The sequence below is a fragment of the Enhydra lutris genome, unplaced genomic scaffold, assembly GCF_002288905.1.
Source record: "Enhydra lutris kenyoni isolate GAN:26980312 unplaced genomic scaffold, ASM228890v2 scaffoldscaffold56, whole genome shotgun sequence".
Lineage (NCBI taxonomy): Eukaryota > Metazoa > Chordata > Mammalia > Carnivora > Mustelidae > Enhydra > Enhydra lutris.
Genome location: NW_019154140.1, coordinates 795,889 through 821,765, shown reverse-complemented (window position 1 = coordinate 821,765; position 25,877 = coordinate 795,889). Strand labels below are relative to the sequence as shown.

The following is a 25,877-nucleotide window of genomic DNA, read 5'->3' as shown; positions in this document are numbered from 1 at the left end:
TGATTCTAGTGGGCCTCTATATACTCATGTATCCAGCAACTAGTCAAAGAATATTAATGTACTTGGGGGCTAAGGTACCATTTTCTTGGCATGCCACTTTCCTTTCCTTTTTTGAGGAATTCGAGGCAACATTAGGCATCATATACTGCCCATTGGTCCCCACTTATGAATACTATGATATTATTAATAATGTGTAAGTAGCTATCTCCCTAAGGTCCTGTTTGCCATTTGTCTCATATGCACCTTCTAAAAGCAATAATTTATAACAGGATATTAAAACAGGGAACTAAACCTATTTGAAAAATATCAACAGAAAATTCAACATCTCAAATTAGTAAGTGTTTTTCCCTCTCTCAGGATTTTCTGTGATCTACGAAACAGATATAATACTGGCCGGAAAGCTGTGAATACTTCAAAGCCATCAAAGCAAACTTCAAAGAGAGGAGCCAGTTTTAAAATAATTTTCTGGTTGTTGTGCAAGGTGAGAACCAGGTATTTATGGTGAGAGGAAGAAGAGGAAAGCACTGGGAAGCCATCATTAACACACTGATAATATTGTTGCTGGGTGTACACAGTGATACCAACAGGTCATGTACATCAGTCATAGATAAAGTGCCGATCACTCAGTAAATGATAATCCATCAGGAAGATCATTTCATGAACGTGATCTTACAAGGAAATTGCTGGGAGAGGTTATTTATCTCTACCCATTGCGCTACATGCTTTTATCACTATTGTTTTTAATCAGTTATGAAACCACAATTTCATTTTCCTGAAATCTAGGACCTAGTTACTTTGCTTTCAAGAGGCTGGAATGACAATATAGATCTGTAAGATCACTTCTCTATATTAATATTTAATGTAGTTTTAACAACTTTTTAGAATGGTTAGTATCCAAATGGATCCCACAAACCTGAAAATGAACTGACACTCACTTACTCCACTTAAATATATCTGAGAACAATCTACTGTGCATGTGAACATCACAGAAATGAACTGTAATTTTTATACATTTGCTAAGGTTATGGGTATTTATTGGTGATATTATATTTCAGAAGACGGAAATGGAAAAGACTGAATTAAGCCATCAAGTCTATACCAATTCAGGCGAAGTTCTTTCTAAGACATTTTGGTCTAAATTTCTCATCCCGTGAAATATGAGTATATTAAATACAATACTGTCACTGTCTCCCTTTATCTCAATTCTACTAACTGCATTAAATATAATATGGTGCAATTCTAAAAAGCTTTCAAAATTTTTACTTAATTTTTACAAATTCCTGAAGGTTGAATGATTGACCCTCAGGTAGAGACACCACCCTTATATATAATTCTTAAATTATAAATTGCAATCATAGGCAAGACAGTAAAAATATCTTCCTTTCTTGCTTCCCTCTGCAGATTACCCTAGAATCTGGATAAGGTTCTGTTTGACATGGAATGTGAGCATTTCTGACATGGGTCAGAACTAATATTTATGGGAATAGGAAAATCATCCTGGTTTGAAAAGAACTTTTTCAAATTCAAAAACTTAACTTCTCCCCTCTCTGAGTTTTCTATCTCGAGTTACCTGTGGGTCACTGAGTTAGAGTGTTCCTTGAAAAACTTCACTGATACTGGGTATGTAAGGGGGACTATCTTTACTCTCACTATATTCCTCATGGCTCAAAGAATATCTTAACTTTTATAAGGAATAATGAATAATGAGTAAAATAAATATGGTTTTTAATTATGGGGAAAATATTTTTAGTATATTATTGAATTGGACTAGGTTTTATTTAGAGCTTAAAGTTTTAAGAATAGTTTTTATGTTTTTTTTATAGGCTATTCTTTGCTTTTTAATTGGGATATCTGCACTTGGATAAATTGTCATTTTAGTGCTAGAGTAATTATGAAACCCAAAGACATCTTCATCGGGGAAATTTCAGGCATATCCCAGTACATTTTACAATCATCACCTTGAATTCTTTTTATAGAAAGGAGGAATATGTGTAAAATGAATAGTTTAATAATTTTGCCATACTGTACTATGCCAGTAATGGATATAAATCATGTAAAATAAAAATAAGTATGTATTCAGCCATTTTTGCATAAAATAGCTAATTCAATTTTATAGCATAGAAGGCAGCAAATTTAGAAAATGACCATTACTAAATCAATAATCAGTTCATTTAATCACACACAGAACACTGTTTTGCTTCATACAATGTATATATAACATTCTAGTTTAAGTTCCTCAACTTTCACCTATGTTACAGCATATCAGCATCACTATGACATCTCATGATACTTTGCTCTTTTCTTTCAAGTAATATTGCACCTTGTACTATAGCTATCCGGGAATAAGTGTATTCCCAGACAGTAAACACCTTGAGGGTAGAGATTCTAACTTATTCAGTTTTTATGTAGTCTTCACCATGTTGCCTGGGACACAGAATTCATTTAGCATTTAGTCATTCATCTTTTATTCAAGAAACATCCATAGGGGCACTGGACTAGATTAAAGAGAGGGGTTTTGCCCACCAGAGAAGTTCAGAAACCAGTGAAAATCATAAGCAAGATAACTAAGAAACAAAACCATTTGGTACAAGCTATGACAGAGATAAGCACTGGGTACCTTGGAAGACAAAAGAGGGGGCCTGCTCAATTTCAGGGACTCTGGGAAGAGGAGAAAGGTAATACCTTACCCCAGCTTTCAGAAAGGCTACAACTTGAGTTGAAAAACAATGGGGAAATTCTAGAAAGCAACAAGAGCTAGGTTTATTCGCTCTTTTGACAGTTGAGAAATAAAGTTCTATCATTACCTATCATGACTGTAGACTTTGAGATAAGAACCTGATATGCTGGGTCCACTTGGGTAATAAAGTCCTCAGTTTGGGAGAAGGGGTCAGGGAATTAGAGTACAGTAAGGGTGCAGGAAGGGCCAATAGTGTTTGTTTTGAAAAAAGCAATGACCGAGTTTCCTCAATTCTAAGACACAAAGCCCCCCCCCCCCCCCCGCCCATATCTTCTTGCTTCTGAATTTGGGATGCAGCTTGCAATCAATATGCATATTAAAGGTGGTAGCTTGTCAACCCTGCATGCCTGCAGCTGTTCTTAAACTTGATGATGAGCCTTACAATTAACAATACCTTAAAATAGATGACATCTTCAAAATCAAGAAAATGCAGAACAGGTAGTCTCCTGAATTATCTTATTTTTAAAGAGAATTCAGTGAATACTGGAAACAATGACATATTGAGACTTCTTTGGTGATCATGGTGGTAGCGAAACACTCCCTACCTCCCCCCTTGTCCATTCTTATTCCTTGAGTCAACTGCTTTAAATACCTGCTCTGAGTCAGGCCCTATAAGATATGATAGAATCATAGAGATGGATAAAAACTAAATATAAATCCAGAAGCATTTGATTGTATTTCAAATTGTGAAGCATGTTGAATAAGAGCACTGGGAAGAGTGACTTCCCTTGTCTTGGGTTCAGAGAGGACTTCCCAGATAGCAAACCTTGACTTGAGTCACAAGGGATTAAATATAAATGCATGGTCATGTGAAAAGCACTCTAGGCAAAAAGGACATTGTGTCAAAAGGCAGAAAGATGGGAAAAACCACATTATTTTCATATAAGAAATTATAGTTTGGTGAAAATTTGGACTATTGGGAGGGTATGAGGAGAGACAGCAGATTGAGATAGATTTTTCATGTCAGGCATGGTATTACAGAAAAATGGGGAAAGACTTCCAAACTCTCAAAAGTGGGAGTGACAAACCACTTACCTCTACTAACGGGCTCTCATAAGTCAGATAATTGGATTTAAGTGGGAAAGAGGTAATAGAAGGACCTTTTTCTCTTCCTTATAATAAAAAGGGCATCTCTATAGACCCCTTACAAGGAGAACTACAAAAAGCATCTATTATTTCCCTTCCTTTCTTCTTCCTTTCCTCCCTCTCTTCCACTTCTTCCTTTATCAAATATTTATTGAGAGACTACTCTGGGCTAGGGGCTCAGTACTATGGATCAGTTCAGTGGATAAATATGGAAAGCTCAAGGAGAGAGATAATTGGTATTTACAATAAAATGAACATGACTTTGGCATCAGGCAGGTCCTGATTTGAGTTCCAGGTGCTCCATTTGCTGACAATAATAATCTGTTACTTGATTATGTTGTGCCTCAGTTTTCTCATTTGTCAAATGGGGACAATATTGCCTATTTCATAAGGTCGTTGTTGGATTGAAATGAGATCATAATCTCAAAAGTTACCATTTATGGCATTCCTGTAACAGGTAATGCCCTTTGAATGTACGATCTCATTTAATCCTCGACAACACCCTTCAAGGTTAATACTGATCAATTAAATGAACAATTACAAGGAAATTATGTAACTATCTCAGTCAGAGAGGAAATGAGTGGTATTTTTGCTTGATTCCAAAGTGTGTTCTTTCTCCTATGTGTTGGGCCTCTTCTATGTACCACATTGTAATTGGTATTTAGCACACACTTATCAAACGGTGACAAACCCATGTGCCAATGGAGTAAAACATTTTCACTATTTTTCATGCTGTCTTAACACGGAGATCCTGTTGCCTAAGCAAAATCAACTCCTAACATGGCAGACATGAGTCACGAAGGAAACACAGAGCATACTTAGGGAATGAATGGCAAAATCTACCCACTATGCATCAACTCAACAAGCTATGCTCTTTTCTTTCTAATTATATTGATATTCATTTATAAAAACATTTAAAAATCATATATGAGCTTTTATTTTTATTTTTTTTTAAAGATTTTATTTATTTATTTGACAGAGAGAGATCACAAGCAGACAGAGAGGCAGGCAGAGAGAGAGGAGGAAGCAGGCTCCCTGCTGAGCAGAGAGCCCGATGCGGGGCTCGATCCCAGGACCCTGAGATCATGACCTGAGCCGAAGGCAGCAGCTTAACCCACTGAGCCACCCAGGCGCCCCATATATGAGCTTTTAAATTGACATAAAATAACAGGGCTTAAGAATTACTCAAATTTTTAAGTCACGCTGAGTACAAACAATATTTCTAGATACCTGCAAATGACTGTAATGTCATGTAATATATGCAATTCTTTTATTGAGGAATAGTTGACACGCACAATGTTACATTAATTTCAAGTGTACAACGTAATGATTTCACAGGTCTATATTTCATGCTATGCTCACAGCAAATGTAACTGCCATCAGTCACCATGAAACACTATTACGATACCATTGACTATATTCTTCATGCTATACCTTTTATCCTAGTGACTTATTCATTCTAGAACCGGAAGCCTGTCTCTCCCTCTCCCCTTCACTCATTTTGCCCAGTCTCCCCGCCTCTGGCAACAATCAGTTTCTTCTCTGAATTTATGGGTCTGTTTCTGCTTTTTGCCTGTTTGTTCTGTTTTTTTTTTTTTTTTTAATTCTACACTACAAGTGAAATCATGACTGTGCTCTTTTAAATAAATGCCAAGCAAAAAATACTTACACATTTTCTATTTAAGTTGACTTCAGACACTCTTTGATTGTATCCTTAGGGTGTACAATGGCCTGCAGTGAGGATGGCCCTAAATCCACTTGTTTTTGCTTGGAGATGGAGACACTCAACTATCCTCATCCCATATTCTGCTTTAGCCAGCCTGTTCTTCCCACTTTCCCCTGAGTATGTCCTACTAGTCATATTCTGTGACTTTGCTTTTACAGTACCTCCTGGACACCAAACATACTGCCTTTGACTAAATGGACATACAATAATTAAGCTGAACTAAAAAATGAACTCCTAACCTAAGCCATTCAAAATAAGAACCATTGCTAAGCTGTCTTTATGAAGACCCTTAGGTTATCCTTACCTATACAGAACTGTCCTTTCTCTGCAATGTCCATGGTGCCAGGGTCATAAATTTCTACATTTGTTTTCTAATTGCTTCATGATAATACAACTTGAAGACTGGCCTCTTCTGCTTCTTTTGTCTCCTCTCTTGCTATCTGGCATAGTACTGAGCACAAAGCAGGTCCAAAGTACTTTGGTTATTCAATGAGAAATAGTCTCTCCTGAACTTCCCCTTATTAAAAAAAATTCATATCCAAATTCTACCATGATTCAATTACAGGAAAATTATGATCACTGATTATAATACTAGTCTTTCATCTGTGGATTTATTATTTTTTAAAAACAACAGTAAGTATTTTAGAAATTCTCTTTGTTCACTCTTGAAAGAGTTGTGTTGTTTTAATAAAGGTACCTGAAACAGGTGCTTAAGAGGCTTGGGAGTGAGAGGTTAGTTCAGAAAAATCTAATTTCCACTAAAATGATGGCAAGTTTCTAAAGAAGAATTTCTTACAGTATTTCTAAAAAGCTACATAAAGCATAAGTGTGTGTGGGGGGGAATGCTTCACTAGGACCCAAACAACCATAAAGAAAGATTTACAGCTTGTTACAGAATGGCACAAATTAGCAATTAGATGTTATATGTTGAAACACAGGAGAATATGGGGTTGCTATCTTTTAAGCTTTTTGTTGAAGGAAACAATGAACTTTTCATAATAACCCTTTTAAAGCTGTTATTCCACATTGAGATTGATAGAAGCAAAAAAGAAGAAATGAATACAGCTGGAAGGGAGATGGAGATGGGACAGGTTATACTGATGACTTTGGAAATGTTGCATTTATATATGAAAATCACAGCTGCACTTAAATTATCTAGACTTCTAAATCTGAAGACAAAATTACTATCCTGTGATACCTAAATCCTCATGAGCCACAAGAAGACATTTATTGAGAGTTACACCTAAAATCCTTACAGTGTGTGCCTGAGGATGGATCATGGGAGAAAACAGTGTCTACAAAAGACTAAGTGTTTGAGGCAGATCCTGTTCTGGGCACCCTGCTCACCTTTTCTCCATAAATTATAAATGTTTCCAAGACCGGGATCCTTCCCAGAGTCACAGTTCAGGGCTTCTTGAGTACCTAGTGATTTAATTTTTGTGCTTTTCTTAATTTAATAAGATTGGGGCGCCTGGGTGACTCAGTTGGTTTAGGGTCTGCCTTCAGCTTGGGTCATGATCCTGGAGTTCCAGGATCAAGCCCCAAGTCAGGCTCCCTGCTCAGCCGGAGCCAGCTTCTCCTTCTCCCCACCCACTTTTGTGTGTGTGTGTGTGTGTGTGTGTGTGTGTGTGTGTGTGTGTGTGTGGTGTGTGCGTGCACACTCTCTCTCACTCTCGCTCTATCTCAAATAAAATCTTAAAAAAATAATTTAATAATATTAATTGGATACCTATTAAATGACTTGTGAAAATTCAATATATGAAAATCCACTTCTATAAAATGAAAGTACCAGACAGTGATTAGCTGTCATGGAAGGATTTTTCCCTATCAATCTTTAGAAACAGTTCTTCTTGTAAAGTACAGGAACCACTGTTTGCCAAAGCTATGTGGCTCATTTGTTACTATCTAACATGACTGGAAGTGAATAACAAATGTGGTTATGTTAAGTAATTATGTAAATAAGATGATATATTTTAGAAATATTTTCAACAAAAATAGAAATTAAAGAATTTGTCAATCAGATTATCCTACTTAGCCAGCAAATTGAGTTGAAGAGTCAAATATCTCAGCCTATCTATTAGCTACATTTTCAGCAACATGTGCTTTTGCATATAACATAGAATCAGTAAAAATATTTTTCTACATCATTCCATCTAAATAGAAAGGCAATTAGAGATGGTTGACCTTTTCCTGGGTCTAGATCAATTCAGTAAGTGTGAGAGTATGGAGAAATTAAATGTAGACATTTTAATATGCGATATTCTGATCCTTTCAGTAGGGAAAGGCACTTCCTTACTAAAATTATCTACATTTATTATAATCATTAAAACTATTTACTTTTATAAGAGGCCTTTTGCATGTCAAAAACACTCTAACACTTAAGGTTTTCTTCGAAAGTCTTGGATAAGGGAGATTCTAGCTAACTGGACATGTTTTGTTTCTTAATCACTATATTATCATCACTATCTGAATAACATGACTCAATATTAAAATCACTCGATCTTAGTTTTGAAAGTAAAAGTTAAAGATGACTTTCATTTTTAATATTCACAATATTAAGTAATTTCGTATATTTTTAAAAAGGCTAAGAAAATCTATACTCCAGTGTTAGCAGGAACTCCATTTTTGATCATCTGCCTTATCTTAGAGAAACTTCTTGAGAGTACAGCAGAACTCTACTTTGAAGCCATTGCTTACTGGATTTTGTTCACCTTTCTGTCCTCCAATGCTCTGTAATCATCATCGCTGACCTCTGTCCAGGTTAGGCTCTCCAGGAAGCCAAATGAGAGTAAGATAGTGTGCTGTTGCCTTTGTGGAAGGGAAAAGAAGGCAGCAGGAGTGGGCAGAAGGAGAACTGAACTAGGATAAGGCCCAGTGACACCTGCAGGGAGCTCTAGAGCTGGAATTACACGCCCCCCCCCCCCAAGAATGTTCCAATCCAGGCTAAGACGCCAGGCATTATACACCTGGCATCAGTCTGTCACTGGAGGGGGCCTCCTGGGAGGGCAATAACCTTGGGTGAGGAACTCTCTGCAGCTAAGATAGTCCCTGAAGGGGCTGACAGTTGAAGCTTTTCATTGACAGCACTCTGAGCAGCTGGGGTAACAAGTCCTTCTTGAGGAGGGACCCTGGTAGCACATGATGTGTTTTCAAATTCAAAGAGGCTGCAGTTCTCACACATTCTAGTGTGTCTGACCACAGTGGCTGCTCCTTTCTAGACTCTTTCCTCTTTGTTTCCCCCACAACTTTCCACTCAGTCTCCTTCTGGCTCTATAACAATTTCACTTTTTCTCCTTTTCTTCTCCCTTTCCTGTTTCTCAATATTATGTCCTTGGCTCACAACTTTCCTTACTTTTGAGTTTTCTTTCACATTTTTCTGGGTGATCTCATACAACACACATCTATATGCACCAAGTTTTTATTTTGCACATTTTGCTGTCTGCCAGACATTGCTTAGGTAGCCATAAAAGAAGCCAACAGCCTCCTCTTCTCTCGCTTCCCCAGGCCTCTCTTCCCTTTTGTCTTCTTTAGGTAAATTTCACTCTAACTACCCAGGCTCCTAAGCCAGAAACTTACTGAAATTTATTTCCTCATGGGTCCCAATCCTTTCCTCCCTTTTACATTCTTTCTACCACTAATTCACATTAGCAACAGCCTCTACACTGGTCTCCCCTGTAGCCTTGAATACCATCCTTATCTCAAACTCAGCTGTCCCGGGACCACACCACCACCAAGTCCACATGCTTCCCTATCATCAGAGTGATCTCTCTTTTGGATCAAAAACAAACAGAAAATCCGGTCATGGGCTACTCTCTAGGGTTTGGTCTTGTGCTGGGAGCCTGTCTCTGGCTTTAGGTTTTAGTAACACAGAGTATAGTTCTTCGACTCCAAGTCCACTCACACCTATCATCTATTTGCCACTTTCGTCACTCTTCCATCTTTTCAGTTTCCTTTCTTCTCTCTCCCCAACTCCCCAAGCCCCCCAGCAGGTTGAGCACCTCTGCCCTCCTATAGCGGCCTGGCAACATCTCTGCTGATAGAAGGCTTCACTTACATTGCACGGCAATTCTCTGCTCATGCATCTTTGCAACACAGTGTGCATTTCTCAGAAACAAGGACGGTCACATTTGACTCTGCATTCCATGACAAAGATCAGCATGTAGCACATACCAGGCAATCAGAGCTTACTGAAAGTTTATTGAGCTGAATTGCGTGTCTAGAGTTTCAGGCACATGCTAGGTGGTTGACAAAGGCAAGATGCTATTATGGTGTATCCTCATTTGTTCTTCTGATAGTAAGGAATAGACACCTCATTCAAATAAATGAGATGTGGATGGATTTATTATAGGAAAGTTATTAGCACTGGAAAAATGAGGCCACTCTGAGGACCTGTTTATTCTTTGTGCTTCTCTCTCTCTCTCTCATGCCCCAGGTGCTTTATTTCTTACATGTCTCTAATTCTCTTATACATCTGAGCCTCACAGACCCTCAAACTTGCCAACCTGCTTACAGTCTTCTCACTCTGCAATCCTTTCAGCCTAATCCCATTCCTAAGGCTTGTTTCCCAGCATAAATTTTTGAGACCCAAATCACCTAATGGAATCCTCAACTTCATGCACCAGGTGACTGGCCCTGATTTCATTAGCCATTAGGCACGGGGTGGAGAGGAAGGCTGAGTTAGATATGGTCCTTCACCAGAAGCTTTGGGTAGGACAGTTTACTCTAAAGAAGCTGTGGATATATAAGACATCATGACCAACCCCAATGAGCATCTGCCGGTAGGCGAAGGTCAAAGGACAGATAAGCACCTGACCTGCCTTCAAGGAACTCACAATCCAGCCACAGGAATTGACTATAATAGACTGATGAACATGAAAAAGGAACCCCCCCCCCCAAAGATAAAATGTTGCAAGAATTCCAAGGTGGAAAGATACACATTAAAAAAAAAAATCAGTTAATTGCAAAGGGCTCTTGGCCTGAGGAGACATTTGAGCCAAAGGGGCAGGGTATGTACAGTCAGTGATGGAAGAAAATAGTGGATATGGGGGGAGGGCCACAGAAACTGAAGAAAAAGAACTGAGTTAAAAGGATCCAAGATGGAAAGATGACTTAAAAAGAAAAGCTAAAAGACTCATGTGGGGGGTATTATAGATTGCATTTTGGGAAGACCAGTTAGAGAGAAAGATGGAAAGAAACCTAGGGAAGGCTCAAGAGGTCTCTGAATATACTGGAATAAGAAGTTTTACTTTATTTTATAGTGCCCGGGAGCCACTGGGTATTATTTCTGCAAAAGTAGTCAGGGTAGACCGGCACACTGACAAATTCTAAGTGGGAAAGTTCTTACCATGATATTAGAGAGAGTTAATAGAAGGGACTGTGGTTCTGGGAAGGCTGGAAGTGATACTGGGGAACATGTAAAAGTAAAAGAATGAACAAGTCACTGTGTGGATCAAGAAGACAGAAGTACCCATTTTAATTTGGTGTTTTTGTGCTTTAGTGATGGCAAGGACAGTGAGAACTTCACTGGTGTGTTAAGGAATGTGGGGGCAAGGATGAATTTTGGGAAAAGTGGTTATGACCTTACGAGTTGTGTTTACATAGCATGTGACAAGAGACATTTCTGAGATACAGGACAGTCACAGAAAAGAGAGATTTAAGGAACTCATTATACGGTAAAGGAAACTTCCACATATTTAAAAAATTATGGGAAGCGATCCTATAACTCCCTATTGGGTTTTCTGTGAAGATAAAATAAGACAAGGCTTAGGAAAAAGTGCTTAGCACAGTGCTTAGAATATAGTAGAGGCTCACTATCAGCCTCTGTCAATATTGTCACTGTTGTTACTTTCAGTGCAGGGTCTGTTTCAGTTCATGTTGCAAATTCATGGATGCAGGCTGTGGGGAGACCTTTGAGCTGTGCCACAATAGTCAAATGTATCAGTCACCTCAGTGTCATGCAACAGTGTCCACTCAGACGAGGACACAGCCCGGACAGCTAGCGCCATTCTCCTTGGGCTTTTCGTGAGACTGAAAACGATTTCTTTTCTCTAATTTGCCAAGCGAGTAAGAGGAGAATCTTACATACCACATTAGAAGATCTTAATGAAATCTTATAAACAGTTCTGTGTTAACAGTATGAGCTTTTAAATATTTGCCCACAATTGAACAGGTTATTCAACAGCGGTTAACACCCCATTGATAATTTCTATTATTTAGCCACTCAAAAAGTTTCATTTGGTTCATGTATGAAAAATCAAACTAAGTAGTCAATAGATTTAGGTATTATCCTCCAACCTCACTCAGAAATAAATCTGTCACTAGCTCAGGAATGACTGACAAGCTATTGACGCTCTCTTGGTCCAGGAGGGCTGTTTAATCAGATTAATAGGAAACAGGTAATTTGGTTCATGTCCACAGAAGGGCACTGTTCAAATTACTCATTTATTAATTCTTTAGAGGTTAATAAATAACCTATTTTGAAAAAAAAATCACTGTAGATAACAATTATGTCCTAGGCACATATAAAAGTTAATAGATGCATAAAGATGCATGAAAACTGCTTGGTGGGATTACTGGATCTACACAAACTCTAGATTCTTCCATCTGTGTTCATGCTGGAGCCTGATTGGCCCAACTCCAACTGAAAATAATTTTCTTGAAACGACACTCCCTCTCTTCTGCCAACTGAAAATCTCTGCTCCTCTACAGGAGCAAAAATTATCAAAAAAATACAAACGACCTCATTTCACACCTAAGCACAGCATTCTGATCGTTTCTCTAGACTCCTCATTGAGCCCACATTTGCTTTTGTTTACTATGGTTATAAACCTGAAATTGTATTCTATGTGGCCCATGTTATCAGATTGCTAAATATAGAAAGAAAATGTGAAAAAGTTCAATCTCATGGTGATTCCATTACAGAGAAATATATATTTTGTTCTTGGCCATGTGTTTAGGATTCACCATTAACCTTCTTCATGTGTCCTGGTAAACTTTAATTTGCCTTTGTTTTTAAGAAATAATAACAAAGGAAGCAAGAAGGTAGGTGACCTGAGGATTACAAGTCTATAAATAAATATGATGTGGAGAATCAGGTGTTAATGTTTGCAAGAGCTAATTCATCTTAATATACCAGCTAGAAATACTCAGGCTTCTAATCTCAAGTCACTTTTGTAAATAGTGTCCTCTCTTATGGGGGCAGCGGTGTGCCCTTCCGAACACCTGGTTAAGAACATACTCACTTTGATGTGTGCTCTGAGCTGCCTCTCCTCCAAATAAAAATAGAAACTAGTTTGCAGCACCACACGGGGCTCCAGGGTATATTATATGAGCCTATCACCGGTTTCCTTTGATATCTTATCTATTCCATTAACTCAATAAAATAGAACGCAAAGCTGGGGACGAACTGTAGGAGGGCTCCCCCTGGAAAACACATCCAAGACCTTTAAGCTGGGTTTTAAGTTATCTAATAAAAGCCAGTTAAATGGAAGCTAATACTTCATTTTTCGCCCCCTTTATTAAAGATCATAAGTACTGCAACTCAGGAGTAGAGAAAATAAAATAAATATATGGAGGAGTACAGGTGGAGGCAATAAAGAGTACAGCTTATCTATTTTCTCAAGATTTAGGAAGCACTTAGAGGCAAAAGTCGCAGACAAGCATTTTAAAAATCCGCAACAAAGACTCTCGCTCCTTAACAAATACAGTAGTCCTTCCTGGTCGCAGCAAGCTTGCTTGATTTCTTAGTAGAAGGCAAACAGCTTAACCTAGGCATAATCAGGAAGGAGGTCACCTACGACGTCCACCATATTATACTTTTATATCAATTTAGTAATTCAGGGGAAAAAAGAATAGATTGACGAACCACTCCCCTGCTCTCCTACCACCCAAAGAAAATCAACACTAGAACTCAAACTCCCAACAAACCAAACTAAAGGAAAGTGTTCCACCTAGAGACTGTTTTCATGAGTCAAAGTGGATGAGAGCTTATCTAGGAAATGAATATTATGTTAGCCCATCCTTGCAAGTTTGTAGGGAAAAAATAAAGCAAAAGGTATTGCCCCTAGTGTAATTAACAATGTTAATCTTCTTTTTCCTCTCTACGGTGATAAAGGAGTCATTTTTATATTTAATTAATGCAGAGGATCATTTTGGAAACTGGCTAATGAGCCTCTGATCACATTACCATGAAAATGTGCATTAACATTGCAACTGAGGAGGCTGTTTCATGTGTAGCAAATCCACTTTGTAATTAGCCCACTGTGAAATGAATCACGTCAGGGGGAAATCTGAGGGAACCAGTAGGCAGTGGGCACTTGGCTACTGCTGTGCCCACAGACCACCAACATCCCAAACATTGTCTTTCATCAGCAATATTGTCTAAGAACAAAAGTAGCAGTGTCTCACATCTGGGACAAACTGCAAAAAGGAAGGAATAAACTTTATTTTGCCAAACAACAAATCTGGACTTCAGCATGCACCCCAGGGAAACCCGCTTAAATAAAATGGTGAATTAACAGAATCCTATGAAAACTATGAAGGCTAGGGATATAGTTTTTCTTATTTTTATTCTGAAGAACCCTCAGATGTACATTAAAGGACAACTGAATTTTCACATTCTCCCTAAGACAAAAACATATTGTAATAAGCTCCTGAAATTAATGTCTAGCACCAGAGAGACAAAAAAATAAAAAATAAGAAGGACCTAAGAACAATTGATAAGAAAATCCCTTTATCTCCTTTTTAAGCCAAGACATATACACATTTTTTTTCTCATATAATACAAATATACCAGGTGATCCTCTTAACCCAAAGCAAAAATTCCTAATTAATCAAATAATTCCTCTGGCTAACAAGATTTGGCAAGAAACTTTTCCTGTCTATTCAAAATAACTGAGATCACAGACCTATAAAATCCCAACGTTAATGGAGCCACGATACGCTTGATTTTCAAATGTCAACACTATTCCAAAATGAAAGAGGTGTCTCAAAATATTACAGTGTTACTCCTTTGACTTGACTGACATCTTGGCAGGAGATACAAAAAATGTTAAAAAGAATCCCACAGGAAGTCATCTGAAGGGGGAGTGGCAAGGAAACCCGAAAACGGCCACCCAAAAACCAAAATAAAAAGCCCCCAACCAGCAAGTCTGCTCTCAATTCTGAAATCTACTGAAAGAAAAAAAAAAAAAAAATAAAGCTCGCCACAATTCATTTACCATCTTTCCAGACAAACACAAAGCCTGGCTGCTGAGGTGCTGGCATCAGACCCTGCACTCACCTGGGAAACTTCATATAGCAGTTTGTAGTGTTCCTCTCTTTTCTGAAAAGTGCACAAATTGCAGCCCATTCTAAGAAGCAGAGGGAGAGAGCAAATCTTCTAATTTCCCCAGACCTGAAAGGCAAGTGAACTGAAAGGGAATCACCCTCCAGACTTGACTACTGTTTTTCATCAGTCACTTCAGCCCAGAAACACAGACAAACCGCTGTTAGCTGGAAGCACAAGCCAGGCTGGTGTGTGGCAGCATGCTCTTCGCGTTCCCTAAGTATCTTGCACTCACGGATACACACACAGAGTTTCCAGTCAGTTCATGGCAACACTCCCCCGTCTCTGCATCAGTGCACATGACTACACAGATTCCAGCTCATGAATATTAATAGTGCCTCATTGATTATTTATGACAGAACATGTTAGCAGGGAGGGGTGTCATAGCTGCTGCTGATGACAGATGAATATTCACTAATTAAGAAGCAAATGTAGTGTGGTTAAACAAAATTCACTTGTGTCAATACCATCTCTGTTTATTAAGGATAGAGGGGGTGAGCATAGGGCATTTCAAAAAGGAACATACACTTAATTTCTCTGTTGATGTAAGGTTTTAATATGGGAATAAGAAATTCAGAAACAGAAATCTACTTGGTTCACATCTCCATGTTTTGCAACAATTAGAAGAAATATTTTCAGTGTTAGTGAGTCTAGGGGAAGACGAATAGGAGCAATTATTTAAATTTACAAAATAAGCGCAGAAGCAAAGGAGAATTTGGGGAATGATGTGGGAAAGGAAAAGAAGATGGGGGCTATCATTCAGTTTTAATTCTGATCCTATAAAAAACACTGAATAGTTCATGTGTAAAGACCATTACCTACCAGAGAGGAAATAAAACATATTTTCTTAATCTAAATAAAGATCGTTTAGGTGAGTATGAAGAGATGATACTTGTACAGCTAATAAATATTTTAATTAGATAATAAGGGCATATTTATTGAATATGAATTTGTAGCACTATAATGCATGTGGGTCTATATTTAAAAATCAGATAAACAGAATGCCTTTTCTGAGAAAAATTTCAAATGCTTATAGTATTTATGCTAATTTTATTAAAGTCATATATAATATTTCAGAGAGGTGACATTGGCAATATTTAAATTCTAATGTAATGCACAATGACTCCATTTATGATTCTATATTTAGAGTTCATAATGTACAAAGGTGAACACAGACTTAAAAACTCAGCTTAGATGTTTAGATAATAGAAGTAATGCATTTAATTTCACACTCTCACAAATACATATATTGTATTGCAAGCTGGCAATTTTTATCCTTTATAGATACAGTACAAACAGCTAAAGCAGATAATAAAAGAAAATTCCTTTTGTTCCTATTCTGACTTAACTACAACCTCTGCTAATTAAGAAGTATGTCCTTGTTCCAGCACATCTTTAAACTGGACAGGATAGCAGGTGGGTTCCAAAGCAAAAATAATTACTTGGAAACTGATGACTGTGGTTTGGAATCACATTGGATCTTGAAGATTTTTAACTGCTCATCACTTACGTAGCCACTTTTTGGGGTCCAATTTCCTAAAAGCGCTTTGTCAAATGTTTAGAATCGATAACAGGAAATGATTCTAATGAGTACTAATTGTTAACAAATTGGCTTTGCAACTAGTAACACCTCAACACCAGCAAGTCACAAAGAGATGAGCAATCATCTGCTGCTTATCGGTCGTTTCCCTTGGGATGTAATAATCCGATTTTCTGGGCCTAATTTCACCTAACAGCCTGGACGAAAGCCAAGCTGAGAGACCTACATGAAAGTGGCATCGTAATAGGGAATACTGCTCGTGACCAAAGTTGACCAGGACTTCCTGCAAATTTGAAACCACTTGTAGTAGCTATTAATTATTTTGATTCCATTATGGAAAGAAATGTTTTCAAGAAAGTATCTGAAAAGACCTTTTATGGGAATCAACGCTGGGGATGAGCGGGAACGATCTTCTGTAGGTGCAGTGATAAAATATACATATTTGATGCTTTAAAAAAATGTTAATTTTCTCTGAGTCTCTAGCGCCACTTCCAAGGAAGTGTTTTTATGCTGGAGTCAACATCCTTAAAGTGAGCATTGCCTATTTTTTTTTTTTTTGAAGGATTCTGAACTGCTGAAGTGAAAGAGTTAATGATCTCCAGATGTTGAAATTCTGTACTTTACAAGAAATTAGAATGCAGTAAGGCAAGGATGGTTCAGTCATCCATCAATGAAAGTGTCTGCTTCCTCTACTTATAAAACTTCTTTATGAGACAGGTTTTGAAAGCTAAGTAGGAAACCTAATTATTAAAGCTATTGCTGCTTATTGGAGCTTTCTTCTCAGAATATTTTGTAGTTAGCTTTTAAAGAAAAAAAAAAAGCAATTATAACTTTCAAAAATATTTTCTTAGTCATCAGAAAGTAAAGAATGAGCATTCCACTGAAGTCAGCAATTTCAAACTGAAGTTATTCATTCCTCCATTTGTCTTGGCTGTTTGTGTCTGTTCATTCCTAGTGCCCCTGTTCTTTTGTATCTATTTCAGGAAGCAAGGGTAGCTTCTCTAATCATTTGTCAAATGCTGCCCGTGGCCCATATACTCTGGAAGGATTCCATCTTCTGCTACTAATGGGCTCATTCCATTGAACTGAAGGGTGTTTAGAAAAAGGGAACACATATTCCAAAGTTCTCTAAATTTCATTAGAATACAAGGCTTTAGAAGTTCCAGTGACTAAACTGCAGAATCTTTTGGAATGTAACGTTTGGAGTAGATAGGGGCAAATGAGTTAATCCAATGAATTTTGGAACATTGAAATAAAATAAAATAAAATAAAATTTTAAAAAAAGAAAAAAAAGGGGTGCCTGGGCAGCTCAGTGGATTAAATCCTCTGCCTTCGACTCGGGTCATGATCCTAGGGTTCTGGGATTGAGCCCCGCATCAGGCTCTCTGCTCAGCAGGGAGACTGCTTCCCCCTCTCTGCCTGCCTCTCTGCCTGCTTGTGATCTCTGTCTGTCAAATAAATAAATAAAATCTTTAAAAAAAAAAAAGAAAAAGAAAAAAAACCAATGTCTTAAAAATACAAATGGATTAGATACTGTCTGTGGTGGATAGTAATAATGTGGGATAATATGGTTTAAAAATAAGCTGAGGGGTGCCTGGGTAACTCAGACAGGGGAGCATCCACCTCTTGATCTTGGGTCTTGGTCCCAGGGTTGTGAGTTCAAGCCCTGTGTTGGGTGTGGAGCCTACTTAAAAAATAAACAAATAACTAAATTAAATTAAATGCTGAAAAAAATAAAAATAAAAGTAAGCAGAGAATAGAGGACTATCTTTCCGAGTACCCATGCAAAAATACTCTCCAAAGTGCAAAAACATTTGTTGCGTATGTATTTCAAAATATACTTATTTATTTTTATTGCTTTTAATTTGTGTTAGTTTATTCTCCCAAAGTGCAATGGCTTGCAAAATTGGACGTACTATCGTTAAGATCTATACTGGCATATAAGAGGGTTAAACCGAGGTAGCTGAAAGGAAGGAATACGGAATTTATCCTGCTTCTCCTACATAAATGGTAACGCTGAATTAACTAGAGTAGATGAGAGGGAGTTTCTCCTTATAGAATTATTCCACTGAATAAATGAAGAAAGAAAGATAGAACATGCTCATGCCGGAAATCCTTAATTAATGGATCTAGGTACTGAGAATTAATGGCTGCTAACATCACACACACACACACACACACACACACACACACACACACACACACACACAATCTGACAGAAGAAAATGAGACCACTCTTGAAAGAGCATTTCCAAAAGTGAGCAAATTAGAGGGAATTCAGAGAACAGGGAAGAATATTAAACTTTACAATGGAGATGTGATCAGCCAAATCCAGGCTGTGAGTAACCTGACATAGATAGATACATATTCCCGTTTCTTAGAGGGAGAGGGAGAGAGAAAGAGAGATGATGGAGAGGAAGTCTACAGATTAAAGGAAATTTTAATGACATTTTAAAAAAGGCATTACTAAACTACATTTTTTGGTATGTACATCATTTTGGGTGATAAAAATCCTGCCTTCTTTTTAGAGGATGCTTGGATACTTCTGAGTTGGCACTTAGCTGCCTAACATTTTCTAAGGTTTAGAATCTTATATGCAATCACAAAGATGAAGAGCCGGAGGCTCAGAGACACAGTGACTTACCCAAGGTCAGACTGAGTAAAGAGATCTGAACTCAGTTCTCCAAGGACAAATTCTGTGGTGGAATTCAATAGCTAAGTTGCTGAGCTCTCTCTCTCTTGCAGAGGAAGTTAGAGCCACATCAATACGCCCTTCCCTGATTCTGACGACCGAGGACACGGAGAATAGTATTTCAAAGCAGTGAGGAGAAAGACAGTGAGAATGAGAGAGAGACTTTTAAGAAGATCTAGTCTAAAATAAGGGAAATGATTATTTCTGGTTTAAAAAAAAAACACTTTATTATGATTTAGATAAATAACTAAACTAAAATTAGACTTTATCAAATTAAACTTTTGACTTTTTTTAATAGGTCACAGCTAAATACCTTCCCTTACTAATACACCTTGATAATGGATCACTGGGCACTGTACTGGAGTGTACACTAGGGATGACCAACCCATCCCAGTTTGCCCAGGATTCTTATGGCTTTAGCTCTCCAAATTCTATATCCCAGAGCCCCTCAGCCATGGGCAAATAGGTCATTTGAGTGCATGTTTCTGTTTTCAAGCTCCAGCAAAGCTGAACGGCTGTGTAAATTTCCCCGTCTTCCTACCTTTGCTACAGAGTGCACCTCATGCTGCAGAAATCATTCTGTGGTCCAGCTGAAATGTTCTTTCCTCCCTGGCCTCATGAATTTGGAGAAGTGATCTCTTCACTACTGAACTTCTAAACCTTCAGTGGATTTTATCCACACCCATCTCGAGCTACGCATCATTTTCTACTTCATATCATTTTTATGTAGATGATTTACCCCTCAGGGTAGACTACAAGACCTGTGAGGGCAGTAGGACTGTAAGTCCAGGACAAACTGGGATGAAGTGGTCAACTGTCCTTTGACCTCCCAGAACTCCTAGCGTGATGCTGCTCATGTTGAAGGTCTTCAGTAGAGGACTATTGAGTGAATGGATGTGACTGGGAGATTAAACAGACCTGATTCCGGCAAAGTGACATAATTTTGTGTTTGTGTTTCTATACCTCATTGCTAGGTAAAGTTTTTTCTCCAGTAGGGCTGCTTCAAGAATATTAAGTCAAAGGACTGAAGAACCATAAGCATAAGATATTTAACTTGGTTTAATTCTAGACACATCAAATTGAGAGTTTATGAAGTAAAAATTTCTCTGACAGGTATGCAAATAAATGAGGTATGATCACAAGTGTTTTATCAGTTATTTGCACGTTTATGCATATATTTTATATGCACCTTTAAAGTTCTATTCTGTCCCACATATGAGTGAATTTATTGAATACACATGATAATTTATTGGGCACTGATCATTTGCCTGGTAGTACAGGATTTCCAGGTGTCTCGAATGACATCCTTTTATTTGATTTTCACAGTGTCTCTGAGGTAAATATGTCCGATATTATCCTTTGTTTTTAATAAAGAAATGATTAGGTGTTGAAATTGCCAATGCCAGGAGACCTAGAGCCTTTGCCCTTTGATTTCATCCAGTGTTTATTCATAACAATGTGCAATATCAACTACTCTCATGATTTTACAAAAACGCTCCCGCTTATAGTGTCCACGTGTCATCCACTTACTTGGTTATAGCTCAACATTTCAGTGTATAACCCAGCATCCTTTTCACATTGTTCTCACTACTTGACCTTGTTGATTTTGCATCTATAATTGGGGCTTGTAGAACTAAAAGTACTTTGCCTACTTACAAACTCCTAGGAATTGTCAAGTCAGTCGATGAGACTCCCATAGAAAGAAAAGGTATGGATGTCAAGGAAGATGACTAGGGTTTCCATTTGAGACCTGTCACTGTTGTCTGTATGGCTTTGCACAGACATAATACACACCTTGCATGCTGATTCTGAAGACGAAATGCAATAGAATCCAGAAGAAGGGATTCATAAACTCTGAAGTATTTTGTCCATATTGGTGTGCTGTTCAGCATGGGTTCTAGGGGCAGTCTGCTCTGGAAGTTCCAGTTCCCCTAGTTTCTATCTATGTGATATGGGGCAAGTTATTATTTTTGTTTATCTTCCCTGTTTCTTGGTTTCTCATCTTTAAAATGAGGATATAATGGCACTTGCCAAATAATTACTGCAAGGGATACAGTTGTTGTGATGATCTTATGTGTCAGGTACATCTGACACATCATACATGCGCAATAACATACTGGATACTAGTAATCACACAAGTAGTATGATAATGGTAATGATGATTAACTCCTGTAGACTTCTAGGTTATCTCTTTATAGTTTTTCAGTCATAATAAATCCCTATTACATTATTTGAAATTCACTTGGTTGAAACTTTATAGTCCTATTCCGTCCACATCATTTGCTAGTATATACTTATGTTGGTCATTCAAGAGCTCCTCAAAGGTTTTTTGTTTCCCAACCCTTTATGTAAAAGATGTCAGCACAGAAGTATCCATTATGTATGTAAATGGGATACACACACATTCTGTGTAAAGAATGTAATGTAATATACTCAGAGTAATAATCCCGATGTTCTTTTTATTTACTTTAATGGATAATGTATAAATAATGTGGACATAAATGTGCAAGAAACCAATGATAGCATCTGAAGCGAGATTCATAGGAAGTAGGTAGTCCCATCTTATTTCTTTGAGGAACTTTAAAGACTACTAATCTATCCCAGAATAATACTACCTTTCTTGATTTGGTCATCTATAGGCCAACTGGCCATACACATACATCATATTTTGGTAATGTCACACTGTTCAGCCACATCACAGGTAGTATTTAGGGTTTCCTCAGAACACAACCATCACCATTTTCAGTTCTACAAAAGTAGTCTAGAAAATGATCAGTAGAGGTGCCTGGGTGGCTCAGTTGGTTAAGCACCTGCCTTGGACTCAGGTCATGATCCCAGGGTCCTGGGATCAAGTCCTGCATCAGGCTCCCTGCTTGTCAGGGAGTCTGCTTCTCCCTCTGCTTGACACTCTCCCTACTTTTGTGCTCTCTCTCTGACAAATAGATAAATAAAATCTTTAAAAAAAATGTTTAGCCAGTATTTATTAAATGGTACTATGAGTAGAGCATGATGACAATTCCTAAATATTTTTGAAAATAAGAGCTAACACTTATTTAGTATTTTCTATACCAGGCATTGTTCTAGCACCATACATTATTAACGTAATTGAGTCTTCATATCAACCCTCTGGGGTAGGTATTATCAATGTCTCCTCCTAACATGGGTTGTAGATGGGTTACATGAGTAGTAAATTGAGGAACCAGGACTTAAACCAAGCGGTCTGGATCCACTGTATAAACAGTCTTTTTTATTGCCTGTCACTCGGAGATAGTCATCATGATGACAAATTCCTAGATGGCTAGAAGAAGGCATTCTGGTGATGCCTGAAGCACAGTGAGATGTAAGAATTTCCCTGAGGACAGGGAGTGAGTCTAAAATTAACTTCCAGGTTCCAAGTTGTGTCCTCAAGCATGGCTGCATAAAATAGATTGAATAAATCTAAGCAATTTCATAACTTTACTCCACTCCACTGGTGATGGGGTTTCGCAGCACTGAATATGTACTGATAACTGTAGAATATTTTTCTTTCTTAATATTTGTTATAGGAGGAAATATATGCATTGGTAGTAGGGTAGTCATATCTCCATACTAAGGAATAATCATCAACAGTTACATAAGACAGGGAAATTTGGAGATTTTGAGAAAGGTGAAGGTATAGATTAGCTGATGACTCCCAAATTTAAATCTCTAGATTTCATTTCTCTCCTAAGCTTCAGACCTACTTATTCATGGACTACTACATTAACATGCGGGCTAGGCATAGCACATTAAAGGCAACTTACCAAAACTTAAGTCATAATGCTCTTCCACCAAGACTGCTCTACATGTGCTCCCTATCAAAGACTGGGCTGACTAGCCCCAGGAACTCAAGTCTGCCTTGCCTCTTCCCTTTCATCTAATGACCAAGCACAGTCATTTGGAATTGCTCAATCTCTCCTTTTTCCCTTCCCAGACCACTCTCCTGTGTTAGGTTACTGTTTATTCTCTGATTTATCCTTCATTCACTCATGAATATTTAGCATTTAGAATAGTATAAGGAAGCAACTGTTGGTTTCTTGCTTTACTCTGTCTACAAACACACATTTACAAGACCATTTTCCTGGCCCCTAGGCTATTACCTCTCTCTCTCTGTCTTTGTCTCTCTCCAACACAGAGACACACAGACATACACACTTGCAAAAGAGAACACAAAACAGAGTATTCCTGCTCTCGGTGCAGAGATCACAACTCTTCTAGCATCACTTTTTATGTCTTTCGGAATATTTCTCTCTTTCTCTCTCTCTCTCTTTTTCTCTCAAGGGTTTTAAGTAATCTCAACACCCAACATGGGCCTCGAACTCACAACCCCAACAACAAGTGTCACATGCTCTGTTGACAGAGCCAGCCACGCACCCCTATTTCTTTCTCTTTTGATCTTAACAGTCTCCAGACTCTACTTTTCTATCTGGTATTATGATACATGATCATTCCTCCCTCATCTTTGGACTTCACTCACCTATTTGGTCAATATGATGACATTCAAGATACATAAAGTCCCAGATCTCATGGAGAAAACTTAGGTGAGAGAAAGCAGTAAATAAATAGATCATTGTTGTATAAACTATCCAGGAAATAATAGGGGTTATGCAGGGAATTTACACAGGGTGGTATGATAGGGAGTGATAACTGGCTCATCCTTCTTGGATATTCTAGGGCCTGGATTATCTATTCTTTCCTTGCACACTTATTTATATGCATATATAACCAAGTAAATATAAGGATAAATAAGACAGGTAAGTGGACAGCAAACAAAGAGATGACATATTTTAACACACTGCTCAAGGTCTGAAGTTTTTTGCCACCTTCAGGGTCCTAGAAAATCACTTAACTATTGTGGTCTTGGTGTCTCCAGACCTTCCCCATTCCATTGCCACATTTTTCTATCACATACATGGCCCTAATGTGGTTGTCTGAAACACTGGCAGTACAAGTCAATATGTTTGTATCACATCAATCAGTTTCTGTAAACTAATAATGCAGAATGCCTGACAATATACAAATTCTGGTCTAGGACACCACAATCATCAGCATGAGCCCCTGAGTTCTTTTTGACTTTGAAGTCACCTAGGAGTGTCTTTGAACGTCACTCTAAAAAATTTTCCATATCAACTTGAACAAGTTACACATCCTTTGCGTGCTTCCATTTCCTCACTGTGAAATTGGGATAGTCACAGTACCTACCACAGAGGGATTTTGAGAACATGCGCTTTCCCTGGAGCCTGCTTTATGTAGATGTTTAACAACTATTAACTGGTATTATTACAGCTTACAATATAGCATTGCTGAAGTGTCTAAATTCTGTTGTTGTGAAGATATTTTAAAAAGCAGGTAGCTATATGGCTGTTTTGTCTATATTTCTGCAAATGGCTGGATACTTTGAAACATCATGTGTTCTCTGGTAAGGGCTGGGTTCCTCTAAGATAAACAATAGTTGATATCATAGGTACTTGCAGGCAGAAGGTGCAGAAAGAAATTTAATGGTTATCAGAGGTAGGAACTGGGCCAAGATGGTGACCCCCTGAGTTCCATCAACGTGTGTTGAGCAACTCCTATGTATCAGGCCCTGGGCCAGCCTTGAGAGTGGTACTTAACTAGGCGTGTGCATCTGAATCATTCAGGAAGCTCGTTTTCAAGTTACACATGGATAGACCCTGTTCCCACGGCTTCTGAGCCAGCAAATGAGGGGGTGAGGCCTGAGACTCTGCATTTTCAAATAATCCACCGAAAATCTACCGAAATTCATCCCTTTCTCCCCTCCAAATCGAGATGTAATATGTCAAACCCAACACTCCTCCCATCAGTTAAATTTCTGATATGGTTACTTATACAATTATCAAGATCCCTGGGTGTTTGTTACTCATTTTAGAAGGGAAGTAACATTTACAAAGCACCTAGTACATCAAAAGTGCTGTAAGTCTCACACAGTTTTATGAACTCTATGTGGATTTTTCACATACATGGAAACTCAGGCTCAGGATACTATACAACTGGATCAATTTCTGTCATAGCTAAGGGGCAAAGTTGAGATTTAAATGGAAATGGGCTTAACTCTAAGATTCTGCCTTTTCTGAAAAGATATACTACTTCTCTCAGGAAGTAAGGCAGCAGGACCCACTTCATATAGTACAGTGTCTTTAGTCCTGTGTCCCATGAATGGAATTTGTGGTAGGGTCAGGATTGGATGAGAGTCATTGTCTCCTTCTGCAGTTCACCTGACATGTTTTACATAGAGGCTGTACTGGTGAGCAAATTTTTATTAGACCTGTGCGGAGGCTGATTTTTAGCTTCTGGGATCAGGTATGCGACTGAGCATGAAGAATCCAATATCCCTAGTGGGACAGTGAGTGGCCCAAGTTTCAGGTGTTGGTGCCAGGCAGAGAGAATTAAGTGACTGCCTACTGGATTCTATGTTAATGAGACGACTTTCTTTAATGCACCATAATTGATCTGAGTAAAGGTGTAAATCCATCTACACTTCTAAAAGATATGATTCTTCTTTGATTTTCAGTATCTCTAGACACCAAGTTCAACCTGTCTGGAGCTTAGCTTTGCCATCTGAAATCTGTTTCACAAGAAGCAGTGAGTAGTGATGACAAAGCACTTAGGGGAACTGAGGTCATAAAGCTTACGGTAGCAAAAGGGTAGTAATGGAGGGTGAACCTAAGAAACTGTGGTTACAGCTTGGAATTCCTAAAACTGTTTGTCACCCAGCTATATGTAAGCCTCCTTCCT

At 38.1% G+C, this 25,877-nt stretch overlaps 1 protein-coding gene across 2 annotated transcripts in view; it reads right to left on the bottom strand.

The window, feature by feature from the left end:
• LOC111157933 (PDZ domain containing ring finger 4) overlaps positions 1-25,877 on the bottom strand; it is a 349,884-nt gene that overhangs the window by 117,156 nt on the left and 206,851 nt on the right. The window contains exon 1 of one of the 2 annotated variants that reach the window (XM_022519675.1): positions 14,830-15,097. The exons of the other annotated variant lie outside the window; for it this stretch is intronic. Coding sequence (XP_022375383.1) covers positions 14,830-14,898 — 69 coding nt within the window. The 5' untranslated portion in view covers positions 14,899-15,097. Of the gene's footprint in view, positions 1-14,829; positions 15,098-25,877 lie in introns of those variants that run through there. 2 annotated transcript variants of the gene reach the window in all.